Source organism: Malania oleifera, chromosome 11 (assembly GCF_029873635.1).
Source record: "Malania oleifera isolate guangnan ecotype guangnan chromosome 11, ASM2987363v1, whole genome shotgun sequence".
Classification (NCBI taxonomy): domain Eukaryota; kingdom Viridiplantae; phylum Streptophyta; class Magnoliopsida; order Santalales; family Ximeniaceae; genus Malania; species Malania oleifera.
Genome location: NC_080427.1, coordinates 59177380 through 59198922, shown reverse-complemented (window position 1 = coordinate 59198922; position 21543 = coordinate 59177380). Strand labels below are relative to the sequence as shown.

At 34.6% G+C, this 21543-nt stretch overlaps 1 protein-coding gene across 1 annotated transcript; it reads left to right on the top strand.

Moving 5' to 3' along the window:
• The first annotated feature begins 14275 nt into the window (after positions 1 to 14275).
• On the top strand, positions 14276 to 16437 carry LOC131168555 (RING-H2 finger protein ATL46-like). Its single transcript, XM_058128074.1, has one exon. It carries the CDS (start codon positions 14918 to 14920, stop codon positions 16118 to 16120), a length of 1203 nt encoding a protein of 400 aa, XP_057984057.1. The 5' UTR covers positions 14276 to 14917; the 3' UTR covers positions 16121 to 16437.
• The last annotated feature ends 5106 nt before the right edge of the window (positions 16438 to 21543 follow it).

The window sequence follows — 21543 nt, the reverse complement described above, 5'->3', positions numbered from 1 at the left end:
ACCATGTTTGATTTTCACTTTACCTAAAAGCTTAAACTTTAGGTTGTGGACCAACAATGTATAGCTTTAAAAAGTAACATTTATAAAGTCATTTTTAATAATTGAATGACTTAGGTGTTAAGAGGATTAGCAATTAGGCAATTTCAAGTGGAGGACACAAAAGCTTAGACCAAGTGGGGCAACCAAATGTTGGCCTAACAAGACTTAATCTTGTTTTGATGATAGCAAATCAAGGTTACTAAGCGAGTTTTTAAGTTAAGTTTCAGGACTAAAGTGATTTATGAAGTCAAGTAATTGTACTTGAAGAAATTTATTGAAACTTTGACTTAAAACTATAAATCATGTGGAACATGAAGAATATTGAAGAATTAATCAAAGCTCAGATGATTATTGAAAGCTATACTACATGAAAACTCAGGAACTTAGATTGTTTTATTTTGATTAAGTCTCATGTAAGTACTTTTATTCTCAATATTGAAGTTGAAACTCTTAGGATTCATTTTGGACTTAGAGACCTGTTTTAAAACATGGAAAATATTTTTATAAGGCCTAAAATATGTTTTCCAAGTTAACAAAACAATTTTTGGAATAAAAAAAATTGAAAAACACTAAGTGGTTAGTGGTCAAGCGACTGATGATTTTGCATTAGACTTCCTTATTTCTCCTCAGCTTGCTTTCTTTGTACATGTGTTCCACTCAATATGAGTCACATATTACAATATTTTTTGTTTTCAAAATCCTTGAATTTTTTGTTGTTTTAAGACAAAATCATGCACTAGTGAAACATGGTTTAGTCTTGTGGTCAGCCGACTCCCTCATCTTCATGGAACTCAAGATTTGAGCTCCCTCATTTATGAATTGTTCTAGAGCTACTGACAGGGAAGCTGGTCCAGAACAACAAGTTCAACTTGACAAAATGGGTTTGTGAGAATGGACTATAGAAGTTCCACAATACTCTATTTTCAGAAGGTGCAAGATGCTGGACTCTCCATGGGTACTATAAGATGGGGTGAACTGTGTCTCTAGATGCTAAGGCCAAGCATGAACCAAGTGGTTGTTATGAGCAATATTCTTGTGTGCAGCCGGCACATGGGGTAATAAACACATCACTATCATTCATTTGATGAATCCTATGCACTGGGAAGATCCAAGAATTTCTCCAATTTATGATTAATGCAAGTTAGTAGGAGGAACAAAGATCCATGGTTTCTGATGCATAATTGAGCATGTACTTTAGATCATTAAAATTGGTGGAAATGACAAACAGAGAGGCCTGGAAGAGAGGAAGACTTCTTCAATCCTTTCTATATTTCCATTTAGCTAGTCCAAAATGTTAGTGATAATAATTATATACATTATATTAGGGTAGAATAGTTTTTTCCCTTTTTTGACTCTTGTAGGCTATATAAGCCATCTAATCTACTTGTAAAACCCCAATGATTCAATGAAAGACTCATATTTTATCCTCCTATTCTAACATGGTATCAGAGTAGGTTAAACCCTCGAACTACTGTGGGATTCATTGAGTCGCCGTCGTTGGGGTTGTCGCTATCACTGGGGTCATCATCGTCATTCGGGTCATTGCCGTCATTTGGGTTGTCATCATTGTTGGAGTTGTCGCTATCGTAGTCGAAGATGATTGACGAGGAGGTTGGGTTAAGGGGGGCTCTGGGAGATCTTCGGGCCTGGAGTTGTAGGTGCTGTCTTCAACGAGCTTCGGTTATCGGAGGGCAATTCATGGCTAGCCCATGGAGTATGCAATTGATTGTGATATATGTGCTTACAACACAATGTGATTCGCTGTGTATGTGAGCCTCTACGGTCTGAATCATGGGAAATTGAAGGCTTGCATTTGTGGTTTCTTCCTTTTGCTAGAATTCTTCTGGTGCTTTTTTATGCGGAAAGTATAATAATCTAGTGGGTTGTGTACAGAGAGGAGAAGGAAGGGTGGAGTAAATGTTTTGTTCTAAAAAACATTTAACTAAATTGAGAAGCAAGAAAGGGAGTTTGTAGGCCTAATAAGGTCTTTCAATCGGTTTTGGTGATAACAAACGAAGGACTATTTAACTTGGAAATGTTGAATTTTTGTGTTTCAGGAAATATGGATCAAGTGTGATTCAAGTAAAGACCAAGTATGAATCAAGTGTGGGTCAACTAATCAATGATCCAAGGAGAAACTAAGGCATTTGCAGTTAAAATTAGCTCAAGCAAATTTTCAAAGAACTTCAAGAGCAATGAATGAGAAAGAATTCAAGCATGATATATAAAGGCTTAGGAAACAATTTGTAAGTATTTCAAAAGCTAAAATATCGTTTGAAATATGTTTTGAAGCTCTTCCAAGAGATTATGAGGACTTAAAGACCTATTTAAGATTTCTGAAATAAGTCTTGTAAAAATCATAAGAAAGCAAATCAGTTTTTAAAGAGAAATATTTTCTAAAACAGGTTCTTGGCAGATCATGTGATGACCCAAAAATATATATATATATATGATTAAAGTACAATAATAATAAAATAATAAAAATAGTCATTAAGTTAATATCAATATAGAAGTGTTTTTCTGTAGGATCCTTGATTCCATGTTTGATGCCTAAAAAAGACCTTGTCTTAGCGAGTGCTTAGAGACCATTGCGGCTCAGTCGTTCCCTGGAGGTCGGCTTGGTCAAAATGGAATTTCATAGGATAAACAGGATAGACACTGTTCGTACACGTAAATAAGTATATATACATAAAATAATGTTTTGACAGACATAATTTGTAGAAATACATAATAAGATGATAATAATATAGGTATCATATGTGGGGCCCACAAGACTATGTGGGGTCCACATGAGTCCCGGAGCCACAAGACACTGTTTATATACGTAAATAAGTACATAAAATAATATTTTAACTGAAATAATTTGAAGAAATATATGATAAAATAATAATAATATATGTATCCTATGCGGGGCCCACAAGACTGTGTGAGGCCCACATGAGTCCCGAAGCCGTATGGAGGTTTACACAAGTCTCAAAGTTATGTAGGATGCATAAAATCATATAAGAGTTATTTGAGTTACGTAGGATCCATTCGGGTCTCGAAGTTGTGTGGGGCCCACAAGACCATGTGGGCCCACATGAGTTTTCAAAATTTAAATTTAATTCTTATTCAAAAATAAATAATAAAATAAATAAATACTAAAAGTAGTTTAAAATTAATAACAATGATAATAATAATGATAATAATGATTAGGAAAAAATAATAATAAAATAATAAAATAATAAATTAAGTAATTGATTAATTAATTAGGTAAGTAATTAATTAAAAAATTATTTAGTGGGAATGGTGGCAAGCACTCCCACATGGCCTCCATCCCTATCTCATACACAACCCATACCTTGTCCATTCTTTAATTTTTAATAATTTCACCCATCTCCCCACACTTTTATAAATTTCATTTCTTCCCCAAAATTTTCCTATAAATAGGAAGCTCTCAACCTTCATTTTTCACAACAATTTTCCAAGGAAGAGAAGAATTAGTGAGTGAAAGAAATTGTGGTGGAGAGAGAATTTTTGAGTAAGTTCTCAATCACCCACTTTTTCTGATCTCATTTCTTAGAGATAGTTACAGTGTTCGTAAGGAAGAAGGTAAGTAAATTTTGATTATGTTAGTTTTTTTTTTTTATTTAAAATTTATACCCGAGTTTATTTTATAAGTAAATTTCAATTATGTTAATTAGTTCCACAAAATTTCCATGAGTTTATTTTTATGCATATTTAATTATACAAGTTCTATCTTTAATATACTTGCATCTATTTTTGGGTTAAGAAATGTTCTAATCCCCTCGGGTAAATTTTCAGCATTTTTTTCTATTCAAAAATAAAATTATATATATTTTTAACACAAAATTGTGTGGCATGAGTTTATTTCTACGTTACATTTTTTTATTTATTTATGAAAATATGAGTAAAGATGAGATTTTCACGATATTATTTTAAATTGCATAAATTATAATAAGATGATTTTTAAAACCCCTTATGGCAACGAAAGTTTAAAGTTACAGATGTTCGGTACCGCAACTTAAAGTTTATACGGATCAGAGTGCACCCACACTGTTTACAGAGTGGTTATTTATATTAGTGAATTTCTCCTGAGTGCACACCTGGTTCTGGACCAGGACTTAATAAGGAAAATCTCACTTAAAGTTTACGTACGTTGATTTAGTTTGGTTGGCCAGCCAGCTAAGTCCAGTCTTCGGACTGCACAACCCAGTCATGGGGGTAAACATGACTTACGGCAAATAGACCTAAGGGTGGTTTTTATAATATATGTTTATACATATTTAATTACGTGTACAAGTTACTGATGATTTGAAGGAAAAGTATAAGTTTACGTGAAAAGGATCATTCTGGTGCTTAAATGACGATTTAAGGAAAACGTATAAGGAAAAGTATATGTATGTTTATCATTAAATATTTTTACAGTTTTAAAGTTAAAAGTTTAATTTAGCAGTTATAATGTATGATTATAAAAATTTACAGTTGAAATTGATGACAAAAGTTTTATGCAGAAATTTTTAAATTTATATTCTAAAAGCAGTCTTGAAGTTATAGTATTAAATATTGTTTTACGAAATTCTTTAAAAGCTCATTTTAGCCACACACTAATAATAATCTTATTTACTTACTGAGCGTCGTCTCACTCCAATCATATTTTTATTTCAGATAACTCTAAAGAGCATGTTGGAAATCAGGCTTAGCAAGCATATGGGTGGGGATAGAAAAATAAAGATTATTTAGAAATATTAGTATGATGCCGGATATTTATGCTTATGTAATTATTCTTCTTTTGAAATAAATGATTGTAATATGGATAATTAGCGCTCTGGTTTAATAATAATTGAGTTTATTTGCTTCCGCTGTAAATCAATGGTAAAAAGTTAATATCCCAGGCCCCTCGGGGTCGGGGTGTTACAGATTAGATGACTGAACTTTTCAGTTCAGATGTTTGAAGTGGCAACTTCAGATGACAGAACTTCATGTTCAGACATCTGAAGAATTACTTCAGATGTCTGAAGATTAAGTGCAGACGTCTGAAGATTTTATGGATCAAAACAGATGCAGTAGCAGTTCAGACGTTTGAACTCGACACTTCAGACATCTAAACCTGGCACCTCAGACGTCTGAACCCTGTCTTCAAATATCTGACTTTGTGTCCAGTTAAATTTTTAAAGGGTTTCAGGAACTTCAAACGTCTGAACTCTCAGACATCTAAACACTGTTCAATGGGAAAATTTTTTTAAAAGTTAATATTTTAAAATATAGTCATTTGAGTCCCAAATTTTCTAACAACTTGAGAAACTCTTTAAGGAAACTCTTGCAACAAGGAAACTTATTTTGAAAGCCTATAAATACATGGTTTTTGTAAATCAAAAATATACCAAGCATTGAAAAATCTCTCAAGCTCTCTTGCTCTCAAAGTCTCACCTTGTTCAATTTCTTGCAATCTGAAAGTGTTTTCATTTTGATATTTTTGCTCATCAATTCCTGAAGAAAGATTACTGATTTCTCATCTGGAGAAAAGGAATTTGGTGAAATCCTTGTTAAGCTTCAAAAGTGTATTTCTTTCTTGATATTTATCTTTTGAAGTACATAGTTTCAATTTGTACTAATTTGCTCTTTGTGTGAGCATCTCTTGTACACTAGCTTTTTGATATCTCTCTTGTAGATTTTGGATGATTCCAGGCTGTTGGATCGTTGACCAAACAAGGGTATATTATTTGGAGAAGGCGGGCTCTAGCCTTGGCTAAGGAGTGATTGTAAACAGTCGTTGTTCCACCCAGTAACGGAACTACTATAGTAGAACCCTTCGGTGTTTTGCCAAGGGCGAGGACGTAGGCTGTGTTGAAGCCGAACCTCGTAAAAACCTTGTGTCTTTCTCTCTTCTTTACTTTCTATTTTCTGTACTTGCTGTTGTTGTGTAATCTAAAGTGCAGGTTGCAGGTTTTAAAGTTAGACATAAACAAAGACTCTTGATATTTAGAAAGTACATTTTGATTAACTGTTTGCGGAAACCCAAAAGGGAGTACGTTGGTTAATTTGCGAAAATCTTGATCAAGAGAAGTGCATACAAAGAGGTTACTCAAAGAATGTGGTAAACATTTACAGGAAAATTAACAAAAGTACTAATATTTTTGGTTGAGTGGTTGAATTGCTTTGGTTTCATTGATTGGCTTGTGAATTTAAATTTCAGTATTTTCAAGTGTAATTATCAGTTATTAATTGTGTTTTTCTTTGTATTATAAGCAAAAGCTTAAAAATTACTAAAATAAAAAAGAATCCAATTCACCCCCCCTCTTGGGAAGCTATTCCTAATTTTAGAGTTGGAACTCAAATGGAGCACAATTTTGTTATCTTTATTAGGTGGTTTGAGGTGAGAAAGGAAACAACTATTTCAGTTAATTTTCGTATTTTGTGAAAAAACAAAAGTAATGAGTACTTGGGTTTTGTTTAGGAGACCATCAAATCTTTTATTGAAATATAGGTGTTTTGATCCTGTTGCTCAGAAACTATATATCTCTCGTCATGTTGTCTTCCTTGAACACATTCCTTTCTTTACCGTTCCTCCTAACTCTCCCCGTATGGCGCATCCAAACCTCATTCATATTGACCCTTTCTTTGATGATGAAAATGGTGGCTATGGTGGTGATGATGATGATAAAAATGGTGCTGATAATAATGCCCCTCTTTCGGTCCCCCTGGAATCTCCTGTGGTTGTGGATTCTCATCAATCTCACTATCCCAAGCGTGCTCGTAAGTCCACTCAGTTACCAAATTTTGCTTTTTCTTGTTATTCTGGTCCTTTCACTTCTTTTTTAGCAGCTATTCACTCACTTTGTGTGCCTACCTTGTATAAGGAGGCTGCTTGTGATCCTCTTTGGCAACAGGCTATGGTTGAGGAAATTTCTACGTTGCATAAAACTCATACTTGGGATTTGGTGTCACTCCCTCCTGGTAAGAAATCGAATGGTTCTCGAAGGGTTTACAAGATCAAAAGAAGTCAGATGACTCTATTGAGTGATAAAAAGCTCGTTTGGTTGCTAAGGGTTTTACCCAAGAGTATGGTATGGATTATGAGGAGACTTTTGCCCCAGTTGCCAAGATGACAAGTCTTCGTGCTCTTATTGCTGTTGCTTTTTTTCATCTATGGGCTATTTCTCAGTTGGATGTTAAAAATGCCTTCTTGAATGGGGATCTGAAGGAGGAAGTTAACATGGTACCTCCACCTGGTGTCTCTCATAACCCAGGAGAGGTTTGCAAACTCAAGAAGGCTTTATATGGTCTCAAACAAGCCACTCGAGCTTGGTTTGAGAAGTTTTCGTTGGTTGCCACTTCTCTTGGCTTCTCTTCCAGTGCTTATGATTCTGTTTTATTTGTTAAGTGTACTTTTGCTGGCTGTATCATTCTTTCTTTGTATGTTGATGATATGATTATTACGAGTGATGATGTTGATGGTATTATGGAGTTGAAAACGATGTTGACTCAAGAGTTTGACATGAAGGATTTGGGGCCACTCCGCTACTTCTTGGGAATTGAAGTAGCCTAATCCCCTAAGGTTACTTACTCTCCCAATCGAAGTATGTTGCAGATATTCTTGACCACACTCATCTCACTAATAGTCGGATTGCTGATACTCCTCTTGATGTTAATGCCCACTACACTCCCACTGATTAAATTCCCCTACCGGATCCCACCTTGTATTGTACTATTGTTGGTAGTTTGGTTTATCTGATTATTACTCACCCAGATATTGCTTATACTATCCACATCGTAAGTCAGTTTGTTGCTTTACCTACATCTATGCATTGGTCAGCTATTTTGTGCATCTTGCAATATCTTCGAGGGATTCTCTATCATAGTCTTTTATTCTCTTCGTCCTCGTCGTTGAAGCTTTGTACATATTTTGATGCCGATTAGGTTACTGATCCTACTGACTGAAAATCTACTACCTACTTTTGCATATTTTTAGGTGACTCCCTTCTTTCTTGAAAAAGCAAGAAACAATATGTTGTTTCACGCTCTTCCACCGAGGCTGAATATTGTGCGATAGCATCTAGGATGATTGAGATTGTGTGGTTACGTTGGTTGTTGGTTGATATGGGTGTTATATTTTTTGCTCCTACTCCTCTTTATTGTGACAATAGGAGTGCCATCCAGATTGCAAGGAATTTTGTATTTCATGAATGGACCAAACACATTGAAATTGATTGACATGTCACCAGACACTACCTTCAGCAAGTGACTATTACTTTGCCCTTTGTTCCCTCCTCCATACAGGTTGCTGACTTCTTTACAAAGTCTCACACCATCCAGTGTTTTCGTTTTTTAATCGACAAACTCTCGATGCTTCTTGCTGTAGCATCGTGAGTTTAAGGGGGGATGTTAGCAATAATAATTATTTACATTATATTAGGGTAGAATAGTCTTTCCCATTTTTTACTCTTGTAGGCTATAATAAGTCTTCTGAACTACTTGTAAAACCCGAATGATTAAATAAAAGACTGTAGTATTTAATATTTTAAAAGGAATATTTATATCTATATCTATATATATATACATAATAAATAATTGAGCGGTTGCAATATGCCAGAATTGCAATAATCTTTATAGAATGTGTGATTTAATCCTTTTGACATATTCCAAACTGCACCTTTTATCTTATATTATCCCTTCCTATCTTTAAAATAAAATAATGCAATATCAGGTAGTGTGGAACAATGCAGGGGAAATGGTAAGGAGGGCATGAAAGTCCCATGGTTGATAGAAGATGCAGAGATGTAAGATCAAGCAGTTTGCTGCTATATTGAAATTCCCAATGAAGAGGTGATTCATTCAGCCATGTGAGTGGGTGTGAAAAGGGTTGCAGATCATTGGATCAGTCTCATCAAAGATGTTTTCTCTCTCCTTTTCTTTTTCTTTTTTTTTTGGAGTGATTGGAAGCATGTTATCCATTTGACTTAAACATTTGATGGGGCAAAAAGAAGCCTGCTAGTTAAGCAAAAATAGTGAATATTAATATATAGTTGACATTATTACAGCCTCCCCCCTCCCCACCTTTTGGTTATTATTATTATTGCAGCTCCCAGATGAACAGGCACCCAACATGCAATTTGAGAAAATTGAAATCCTTATCACTCCCTTTGAAGGTCAAGTAGGTGACTACTGACCCACCGCTTGAGTATTGTTGTAGTATGCGGCTTATATTGAGTAGAATACGTGCACATAAAAAGAAGGCTGATGCTGAAAGTAGAGCGGAGCGAAATAACGACATCAACCTTTTGGACTTGTAATTTTTTGTTTTATTGATTGTGATGATTAATGGATTGCGGGTGCGGGGCCAATACCCCGCGATACGGTACATGGGTATTTAAGAAATTTTTTTAATATTTCTGCACAGATAGGGTTAATATAAGTACATATGATTTAACCCTACCTTAAAATAGTGAAATTCAGCCGTCGCTTGCTCCTGTGGATGTAGGCATACTGCAGAACCACATTATATCCGTGTTTTTTTTATTGTTTTGTCTATCTCTTTGTTTTTCCGTATTATTCATGATTACTACATGTTTCACAACAAGATTATTGAAAAAAACAAAACCAAAAATTGATAAAAGTAGTGAAGTGAGCCATTTAAAATTATATGCACATTCTTTGGTTACTAAGCATTAGGGGATATTTTATTAGTTTGAGTTTGGAACCTTAATTTTTAGAAGTTTCATACCTTAATCAGTCATAAGGGGGGATACAGAAGAGTCTGTAATAGATGTTGGGTTATTATTCGGTGTGTGGTCTATGCCTTATACGTCTCAAATGGACAGAGAATAATAATAAAATACTATATTTGTTGTGAGAGAATAAAGCAATAAAGGATGAGAAAGGAAAAGTGGGAGGAGAAAGCAAGAGGAAACTTTTTTTTTTTTTTTTTTCCGGATTTGGTACGATAAAAAATTGAGAAAATTAAGAAAGTAGATATGGTTTTTCTTTTTCAATCATTTCATGTAAAAGTGAAAGAAAGTATATTGAAAAAAAATTTGTCAGTTAATTCAAAAAGATCTTTAATTACTAAATTTGGTTTCACCCCGATAATTTTGGATCATTTTATCTCTTCATGATTCCATTTACATTTAATTGTGTGTTGGCGTGTGGATTTCAACATTAAATTTGGGTTAAGGTGAAATTTGGTAAGGTAGTGTGTTTAGGAATACGAATTTCGAGTTTTGAATTTGGATTTAAATGAAACTTAATACAATTTGTTATTGCATTTTGGTTCAAAATTGCATAAATCCAAACCTAAGATTTGAAATTCAAATGTTCAATTAAGTTGTGAGCTTATTGCTGTGATACCATTAAATTTCAACATTAAAATTGGGTTATGTGGATTTAAGTGAAATTTAGTTAGCTGGTGTGTTTAGGAATGCGAATTTCGAGTTTTGAATTTGAATTTGAATTTGAATGAAACTTAAGTTGTGACCTTATTGCTTGATACCACTTGTTAGAAAATTTTCATAAGAAGAATCTTCAACATATTTTATGAAGCATAGTCAAGTAAGGACATAAAAAATAATTCATAATATATCTTTATACCCTTTCTATTATGACAACTGAATTTTGTAACAAGTACCTTATTTTTTTTTTTGAATACATAGGAACTCCAACCACCAACGAGTCTTTTGGACCCTTGGTGCGGCACCAAACCTACGGATCAGCGTCCTCCGCCTCCAGGTATCACTGATCAAGGTAAAGTCCGGATGCGGATACGGCTTTTGTACATCAATTGGACGTTCGACCAACCCGACTCCCGAAACACATCTTCATTACCATCCACGGTCCCTACTAGCTCACAGAGAACTCTCACCATTCACGGTCCCTGCTGCCTCACAGAGTGAACTCTCACCATCCACGGTCCCCGTTGACTTTTTTCTTCTTTTCTTGTTAGTCAAATCTAATGATAAAAATTTTACCAAATTTGGTTGAGTGATGAGGTTGACCAAGGGTCCTTCAATTCATCAAAAGTCATAAATGTTCATAAATGTACATATGGTCTTTCTTTTTCTTCACCTGTATCTTAATTCCATTAAATTTATTATGATATTTTTCCAAATGTATCACTATTGCTTCCATGTATGTCAGATATTTTTCATTTATACATGACTTTAGTCATTGTATTTTGCATATAATAAATATGATACTTGACTTTAATGTACATATTATCTATTCATGAATCAACTTAATTCTTAATTAATTATTTATATATAGACGCACAAACCCTATGTAATCATGAAGATCACACATATATACATACAGAAATTCAACATCCAATTGTAGGATAAAAATTACATGTTGTATATTGTTCAAATTCACACAAATCAAATTGAAAGTCTAAATTTCAAGCTTCATAGCTTAAAGATTGTGAATTATATTTTAATTGTCTGTTAACAAGTTTGATGTCATCAAAAGATTACCAAATGACCCCAACAATGATAGGTTTAACTCCTATATGTTAAAAAATCAACTTGTGAGTTTGTCAAACATTGAAGAAAAAAAAAAAAAAAGAATAAAGAATAAGTGTTTATATATGTGGTTGGATCCAAAATCTAAGAGATTTAAACTTTTGAATCAAGTTGGTATTCATCCATATCTACTAAGCTTCTATTAAGATTTCCTCAGCGCCTACACTAAGACTCCATTTGGAACTTAGAAAATATTAGATAAAAGAAAAAGGAAAATATAAAGGAATCCTCATTTTTATGTTTGATTATTAAGGAAAATGAGAAAGAATATAAAATATACGAAATTTATCAACAAAAAAAAAATTAATTTTACAGATAATTAATATATATATATATATATATATATATAACTTTTAATCAAATTAAAAGAAACTTTCATTTTTTATAGTATTTAATAGGAAAGGAAAATATAAAGGGAAATAAGCTTCTTCCTTATTTTCCTTTCCTTTTCTTGTCCCACGTGATCGATCAAAACGGATTCTAAGTGAATTCCTCCCCAACTAACCAAATGAATTAAAGATGGGTCCAAAAATCATGAAATAACAACTATATCTCAGTTGCTAAATGTCCCATCTCTTCCTCCTCATCTTCCTCCTCATTATCATTCTTAAACTACAACTAAGATGTGATTGCCATCCAAAACCCACACCTAATTGCCTTTGAACCAAAGACAAAAGAGGCTTTCACGTGTTCCATGCTTAAAGCCCACATCTCAAGCATCCCAAACAAAGCCATTTCTCACTCCAAATCACTTCCACAATGTGACCTCTTCCCCTCAACTTCAACGCAACGAAAACTTGCACCAACACGCAATATAAACTAAACTGGATTTCCAATTCAATGAACCAAAAATGAAATGAAATGAAATTCAAAAGGCTCACAAGAAATGAGTATCTAATATTATAAAGCAATTAGAATATCCCAATTCCCAAGCTTTCTTGGGTAGTTGGTTGAAACCGTTGAAATTGTGGATTCATGAATTTATTAATAAATGTAACCATCATGTTAGCAATTTTTTTAAAGCATAGAAAAGTATAACTAACACCCTTTTTTATTTGTTGGGGGGGATTTTAAATATAATAATCCTTGCCAATTTTGATGGAAAAGGATAGATGCTTAGTCAAACTCGACTTTAATCCTAACAGTGCAAGTTGATACATCGGGTAGGTAGGTATATGATGGACATTTGGACTTGAGCAAAGGATTGATGAATGAGAAAATTTAGAAATTTTGATTAGTGTAAATTGTATAAACAAAAATTTCTAATTTTTATCCTCTTAAGAATGATGCAACTCTTTTAAATCAACCAACCCACCTACATTTTATGAATAAATATTCAAACAAAGAATTTATGACAAAAGATACTGATATATTTTGGAATTTAATACAAAAAAAAAAGTGAATATATATATATATATATATATATATATTTTCAGCTAAAAGATGGCGGCACCTCCATTTATTTATTAATATATCCTCACTTTTGGTGAAAAATACTGGGGTTATAAGATAAAACAAAATTTTAAAAATTCATTAATTTTTGAAATTTTAAAAATTTCACAAATGTTCCTCCACGTTTGCTTTTTTAAACACTTTTACTTTTTATTAATATATTGTTGATTCCGATAAGGAAGAATAAAGTGTCCTGAAAATGTAAGCCCCGTTTGGAACTTGGAAAATGATAGGGAAAGTAAAGGAAAATATAGAGGAGTTCATTTTTTCATGTTTGGTTATCAAGAAAAGTACGAGAGAAAACAAAATATATGTCAAAATAATTAATAAAATTTTAATTTTATGTATCCTTAATATTTGATTTTTTTAAATTTTTAATTATATTAAAATAAAATTTTATTTTTAATATTATGTGATATAAAGATAAAATATAATGAAATTTGAGTTTTCTTCATATTTTCCTTTCCTTTTCTTTTTCCCATCAAAATCTTTAATCCAAACATACTAATAATATTCTCATACAATTTTTGAATCGTAGTTAAAATTTATGTCCTTTTACATATCATTAAGATCCTGTTCAGAACTCAAAAAATATTAGGAAACGGAAAGAAAAATATAAAGAATTCTCATTTTCATGAGAAAAAAAATAAAAAATATACCAACTCTATAAACAAAAATTCCATTTTAAAAATTATGATTATGATTATTATAATTTTTTAATTTTTAGTACTACTAAGATAAATTTTTATTTTTATTAGCATTTAATATAGAAGGAAAATATGAGAAAAAATGAGTTTCTTTTTATTTTCATTTTTTTTCTATTCCACATAAAATCTTTGATCAAAATGGACCTTAAAATAAGGGCTTTTTTACTCAAATTCTAAATAAAAATTATCTAAAATATATTTTACAATAAAATACCACTTAAAATATTATAAATTTAAGAATTGTAAACTTAAAGCTTAAAATTAAATAAAAATATTTAAAAATAAAAAAAATTTATTTGAATCTAAACAAATCAAAATTCCGAAACCCACACTCCAAGCTGGTCCAAACACAATTTTAAAAATTAAGATTCATCGACCAAGCTCTCGAACGCACCACCACCCTCAATTCCAAAGAGCCACTGTTTCCCAGGCACGACCGGCGCGCGCGGAGACTTTTGGATGAGGCCCAGGCCCACCCCTCGGCCCATTGGCACTGATGCCTGTCGCCCTCGCCTCCAACTTGACTATACAATTCTCCCAAGCGCATCAATGGAGCGTGGGGTCCACCCCCAGTTCCTCTTTTTGGCATCCTTCATTGGTTAACATTGCACTCTGGCATCTACTAACTAGCCTCTTTACAAATCACAGCCCTTCTTCTTCTTCTTTTTCTTCTTCTTCTTCTTCTTCTTCTTCTCGCTTCCCTGTTTATCGTTAACCCCAGAGAGAGACCCTTTCACTTCACTTCTTTGATATTGATTCCTTCTCTACACTTTATATACATGGCGTAGTGGAATACCCATTTCGCTTTCGCCTTTTTATTCAAATTTTATCAATGAAAGCCTTCCCTTTTAGGGTTTTCTGCCGCACCAGCTTTCACTTCTGGAGCTTTTAAATATTCATCAATGGTGGGTTCTCCTGAATCAAGGTAGGTGGCCTGAAACCTTCGCATTTCTTCTGTCTTCTTCAGTCATTATTGCTCAATCAGTGGCCTGGGTTTTATTTTAATGAGTTAAAAAGTGGGTACTTACGGCTCCCCGGTCATCATAGAATACCAAACTTCTTCACCAAGTGCAAATATTCTCTCAGGAACATGATATGAAATTTTTTGGGTTTTCTTTATCTCACATTCGAATTCAAAAATGAAGTGATGATCGTAGTTTTGTTGTCTCAAAATGAGTTGGGTCTGATCTGTAAGGAGAAAAAGGGATGTTGTTTGGTTGTTCACAGATGATCTGTGTCATGGCAGAAGGCAGAGGACATGCTTGGCTGCTTGAGCATACCCATCAGAAAATGTCTTGGATTCAGCATCAAATGCAGCAGAGAGATGGTATTTTGACCTACCCACCTCCTTTATCTCCCCCACCCCTACCATCATCTTCATCTCCTTACCCTGGTGCATTTCATAAAGAATCAAACCCATCATCATCGGCATCATCATCATCTGGCACTAGAATCAGTCCTGCTGTTCTTTTCATTATAGTAATTTTAGCTGTCCTATTTTTCATATCTGGTATTCTCCACCTCCTTGTTAGATTCCTCATAAAGCATCCATCTTCCTCTACATCCTCCCAATCAAACCGATACCCAGAAATTTCTGAATCAGATGCTCTTCAGAGGCAGCTTCAGCAACTCTTCCATCTCCATGACTCTGGTCTAGATCAAGCATTTATAGATGCTCTCCCTGTCTTCAATTATAAAGAGATAGTGGGTCTGAAAGAACCATTTGATTGTGCTGTTTGTCTTTGCGAGTTCTCTGAGAAGGACAAGCTGAGATTGCTTCCTTTGTGTAGTCATGCTTTCCATATCAATTGTATAGACACTTGGCTTCTGTCAAACTCAACATGCCCTCTTTGTAGAGCGATTCTGTTCTCTCCAGGGTTTCCTATTGAAAATCCAATGTTTGATTTTGATGATCCAAGAGGACATGATGGATGTCCTGGGAATGGAGAAAATGCGATTCCTAGTCAAAAGACCGTGGAAATTCAAGAAACTGGTGGTGAAAAGGGCGTTCTCCCAGTGAGGCTTGGAAAATTCAGAAAGATGGATGATGAGGCAGCGGAGACAGGAGGGGAGACTAGCAGCAGTAATTTAGACGCAAGAAGATGTTACTCAATGGGTTCATATCAGTACATCGTTGGTGATGCAAATCTGCAGGTGGCCTGGTGCCGTGACCGAGATGTCCGTGGCTTAAAACTTGTGAGGGGTTTAGAACATAATGGAAATTCTTCAGTTGATGGAGATGGGGAGGGGAGAAGTAGTTTTGTGAGTAGAGGTGATAGCTTTTCGGTTTCTAAGATCTGGCTCTGGTCTAAGAAGGGTAGATTTCCCAGTACTTCGGATGCCCAGAGGGGCATGCCTTCTTCTCTCAATACTGAATTGCCATGGATGAGGGATGCACAAGGGGTATGAAAAATAGTTTTTTTTTTTTGTTTCCTTGATTAATCATTAGTCCATTAATCAAAGCTTGTGAAGCTTTCGTTTTATTTTTTCTTTGTTCAAATTTCTAGCATGCTTATTGAAGAGCTGTGATGACGTTTATACTATTCTGGCCATGTACTTTTATTTTTGGTGGGAACTTCGAATTCCATACTCTTTACATCTCTCTTTTCCAAAGTGTTTCCTTGGTTTAGGTATGGACTATTGATGATTTGGTTTGTATGATGGAAGAATGCATCCATTTGATTATTGTGGCTAGTTTTGCACAACCCATTAATTTTGGCGTCAAATTTGTGTACCCATATTTTTGTGTGGTAAATCTGAATTTTGTGTTTGCTTGAGGGATGACACTATCCACCTTGCAAGGAGGTTAGCATTGTTAGCACCCGACATGGGCTTGTTTACACACTCCAATGCAGGTTTTGGGGCATGCATAGTGAACACATACATTTCTCTTTACTTCTGCATTCTTCTTCGAATTCTCCTTAATGTCTGCCTACATAGAAACAAGAGCAAAACACCCTAGCTACTTGAGAGCCGGTCCAGGCCATGAATATTCAAGGGTACGCATTATGACTTGGTTTAATTTTATTCATGAACAAATGTAGTAAGCTAAAAAAAAAATTGTTTTCATCATTTTATGCGAAGGAAGCCACAAGGAGATCACAGCATATCAGGTGAGGCCACCCTTTCGGAGATCAATTATCATAACCGGAAAGAGTACAGTAAGGGCTTCCAAGCATCAAGAGGCATCGGTGCTAAAACTTCCTTCTCTGTAGCTATGGAGCTGATGTTCCACCCACCTGCCCCTCCTTTTTGGCCTTGGAAAAGGGTTGTCTACAGAGATGCCGTTGCTTTTTTAATAGATGCTGTATGCACTTTGTTTATTTTGTTGGTATGCTTGAAAAATGTGTTACGAATTGTATTTTTGTAAAGTTCTTTGAGTGGACATGAAGTGGGGAAATGGGTATGGCAATGATTCTTTAATAAATAAACTTGATAGTCCCCCACTGATACGGTGCTGTGAAAGAGATACGAGTTGGGGGCCAAAGGGCCAATTTCTTTTACTTTTTTTAATTCCCTTAGAGCGCTCTTTTTATTTTTATTTTTATTTTTTAAGTAGATCTTTTTATAATTAGGAATACTTTTGGGACAATCTGAGCAGGACAATGGTGGTGGGATCCCTGAAAGTCCCCTGGCTGGATTTTTCCATTGTGATGAGACTTTGGATTCAATGCGATGGCTGTTCTGGCTTCTGGTGTGGGGCTGTGGATTGCTCTTCCCATGTGGTCATGCTGTGATAATGAGACCAACCTTTTTCCTCTATTATAATTATAATTATAATTATTTTTAATTTTATAAATGGCTTAGATAGCTTTAATGGTTGGGACAACCTATTTTTCAAATCAGAAAACAGGAAATTGTATTTAAAATAGAAAAAGAAAACATGATTGTCTTTTCTTTTCTTTTCCTGTTCTGAAAAAAGGATAAATGTGGAAACAAATATGTTCTTGATAATTTATCACACTAGTCCAGAAATAGAACTTGTCACCATTCATTGTCCCACGTATGGTGTAGGATGCATTATGAATTGGATGCCAAAGTGCATGTGTGCCATCGTTTAGTAATTCTCTTTCTCTCTCTCTCAAAAGGGTAGAGGGGGTGGTTAAGTGATTTGATGCATTGCATGGACCTCTTTTCTTTTACTGTTAATTTTTTTTTGGAGGGCATAGAGGGAGGTCGGTGACTGTGTTCCCCGTGCAAGATCTGGAATGGCATGTTAACAACTCCACCGTAGGAAGTGGGCTTTCCCCGAGTCTCGGGGCAAATCATAACTATGGGCTGTTTTCCACTATATATATATTAACAAAGTGCAGCACGCGGCCTACCTTAACCAAGTACCTGTAAAATGGATTCCACAAATTGGCTTTCAGATGTTGTGGTACGTCAACTTCAGGTGACAAAGTGGGCCTTTTTTTCTTTCTTCTTTGTTTGCTCTGCTCACCCTTCTTTTTTGCATATGGCACTAAGCAAAACTCATAATTCATAAATGCTTGTCCAATAATCTGACTGTTGGTGTGTCTTATGTGCCATTTTTTGTGCTGATATAGTGTGTGACAGACTAAAATAAGACACGTTGTGGATACAACTGCCCCTAATACTGTCCTTTAGTCAATAGTTTTCAAGAATGAAACTCGAAAAACTATTAGGGCATGACAGTCTGAAAGAGGGGGGGAGTGGCTGAGAATGTAGAGACAGGTGGTGGATGATTGTTGTCAGCTTGTGTTGTAAGGGTTTAGGGTAAGTCAAAATGATGCAAATCATATTGAGGGATTAGGTGTTTTATTTATTTTCCATAGGGTGGGGTTGTGCTCTTTATGTATTTTGAGAATGTTTAGTTCAGATGATTAGGAAATTTAACATTTGAGCGATATTAGGTTCTCTTTTTGTTTTTTCATTTCTTTTTGTCTTTTTATTTTGAAATAATGGTATTTGAGACCGTTTGGGTATTCGACTAAGCATCATTAGGTGTCATGGACCAAACATTTCACATCATATGAATGGCCATGTGGTACTAGTTATAGCACACAAGCTTAACTAGTTAGCTGAAAGTAGGCTGCAAACTCCTTGCATAAATATGTTCACAAGGATCGAATACCAGTACATGGTAAGCAATAAGTAAGCATTGAGTAAATGCAATAGTCTAGTTGTAAATTATAAAGCAACGCAATTTATCTTATTACATTTTCTTAGGTAACACGTGTTTTGCAAAGAAAGTAGGCTAAACATGCTTATAATAGTCTATGATTTTTTTAAAAAAATTAAAAATGCAAATTTACTTTGACATAAGGAAACTTCACCATGACTAAAGAGTGTTGGGTGGTCCAAGGCCTTCTCAACCCCAAAAGCAACCTCAAGGGGTGAGGTTTTCTCTTACACTTAATAGTTGACCATTAGCCCCTTCCACTAGCACCAGAAGAGTTCATAGGTGTACTTGATACATATGAGTGAACACCAATTTGACCCAAAAGATTAAACTTATTGGGTCTTGGGTTCAACCATGTATATAAGCATCCATCATCCACTCAAATTTTCTAATGTGGGACAAACTCACGAGTGAAATTCTCAACAATCTCCCCCTTATTTGTGAGTTCCAAGTACTTTCCCTTGAATAGAAATCATCTCCTTTATGGGAGTAAGCCCATATCCCTAACAATTGCTCAAGTGGGCCTTATCACTGGCGCCTTACATGCCTCGGATTGCATTCCACGTGTCTCCGAACCAATCCTACCTCCCACGTCTTAACCTTATTCGGATCCATCTCATGCCTAGATAATTCTTATTGGCCTCCGTCACACACTTGGTCTTCCAACTGTTAGCACGTTAGGAGAATTAGTTTCACGTCTCGACTTTTACAATGTCGATCACCCAGAGTTACGAACCGAACCGTCGGCTATGATTCCACTTGTTAGCACCGAAGGAGTGCATATGTGTGCTTGATACACATTGGTGAATACCAACTTGACCCAAAAGTTTAAGCCTATTGAGTCTTGGGTCCAACCATATATATAAGCACCCATCATCCACTCAAATTTTCCAATGTGCGATAAACTCACAAGTGAAATTCGCAATACAGTCATACTCTCCTTTTTCTCTAGGACTTAAATAATAAATCCTATTTTGCTATTTAATTACATGATGGTTGCTCATCTAATTAGCACAAGCCAAGTGGTTGTGTAGACAAGTCTAAGGTCCTAAATAAGCTTGCCTCTTAATATTATGGCTTGAATTTTATAATGGTTATTGTAGTTGTTTCTTTTTAAAGGATAGTCAAAAGGTACTATTTGTTGGGAATTAAAAAACAAATTCCAAAACCTGTGAGAAACAAAGTAGAGAAAGAATACACACCAAAGAAGAATTAATAACACGCACAAGACAGTATTTACATGGTTCGGAAATTTTGCCTATGTCCACGGAGTTGCAGGGATTTCATTAATATCAGGGAGAAATATTACAGAGAGTGCAACGGTACAATACTCTCCCTCTCGCTCTCTCACGAAATTTAATCACAAACCCTAATCACCCAAAAGCAATCTTTTTATATGTTGTGCATAGGGTTTCATTCCGAATGAGCCTAAATTTAACACAACTAGGCTCCACAAAAGCCCAACACTAGTTAAGGGAGTTACAGAATTTATAAATTAATTTGATTGTTTACGTTATAAAGACCTTAGTATATATTCCTATCGTAAATTCTATTCTATTCTCTTCTCTCTTTTTCTTGTATGCTTTCCTCCCTTCTTCCCTTCTTGTTTTTTACATTTTTCTCATGCACATCATCCTCTCATCATAATTGTCTCTCTTTTTTGTTCTGCATCAATTGGTACTAGGGTGAAGGAATCTTCTTTCCTCTTTTTGCAATCTATCCATAAATATCTTTTGTATGCTACGTTGTTATCATTAGTTACAGATCCTTCTTGGTTTCAACCCCTCTTGACACTTCTATGTTCTCAAATTCCATTTAAAAGAAAAAAAAATGTATTGGTACTATGAACATTTCTATGTGACACTCCCACAATTATCATCAATTCTCAATTCAACCCTTTATACGCCACCCCGCCAAATAAAAAAAAAAAAAAAAAAGAATTAATCCTCCAATATCCATATTCATAGCTAGAAATCAAATCCTAAGTCGAAAAAAAAAAAAAGCATGTTGTTCTCATCATGTCATTATCCTTATCACATCTTTATTTAAAGAATAGTAAGTCTTCACTATTGTTGACAATGTTTATTCATTCACTTCACTACTCGACCTTTAATCATTATTCACCACCAAACAATTTTTGTTTCATCTCATTATTACCTCATTTAGTCAATCTTCCTATTGTCGGGACGTCGTTAGAGAGTTCTCATGTCCCATTGCTCCATTGTTGATACTTACTTGGTTGTTACTTACTCCATTGTTAATGAACTATGGAGTTTTTGCTTGTTATCATGCTCCTTTGCAAACAAATTCAATTTGTATCTAGTTGAAGGAAGGGAAAAAAGAACATCAATCTTTTGTCATTGTTATGGAGAGGAGAGAACAAAAAACAAAAAAGTTTCTCTTTTTGTCTCTTATTTGATTCATATATAATAGAGAGACGAGGAAAGAAGTGGAGAGAATTGAAGAGATAAAAAAAGTGAAAAATGAATTTTTTGTTTCTCCTCCAAATTAGATTGAAATGGACATAAATAAGGAAAAACTATGTGAAAAAGACTAGAGCACACTTAGACAACTATAAAAGTAACTATTCTCTTATTAAACCAAACAATATTGAGGAAAAATAGTCTCTTTTCTTTTTTCTATTTTCTTCTTCTCTCACCTTAAGTTTCTTTTCTATTCTTTCTACTTC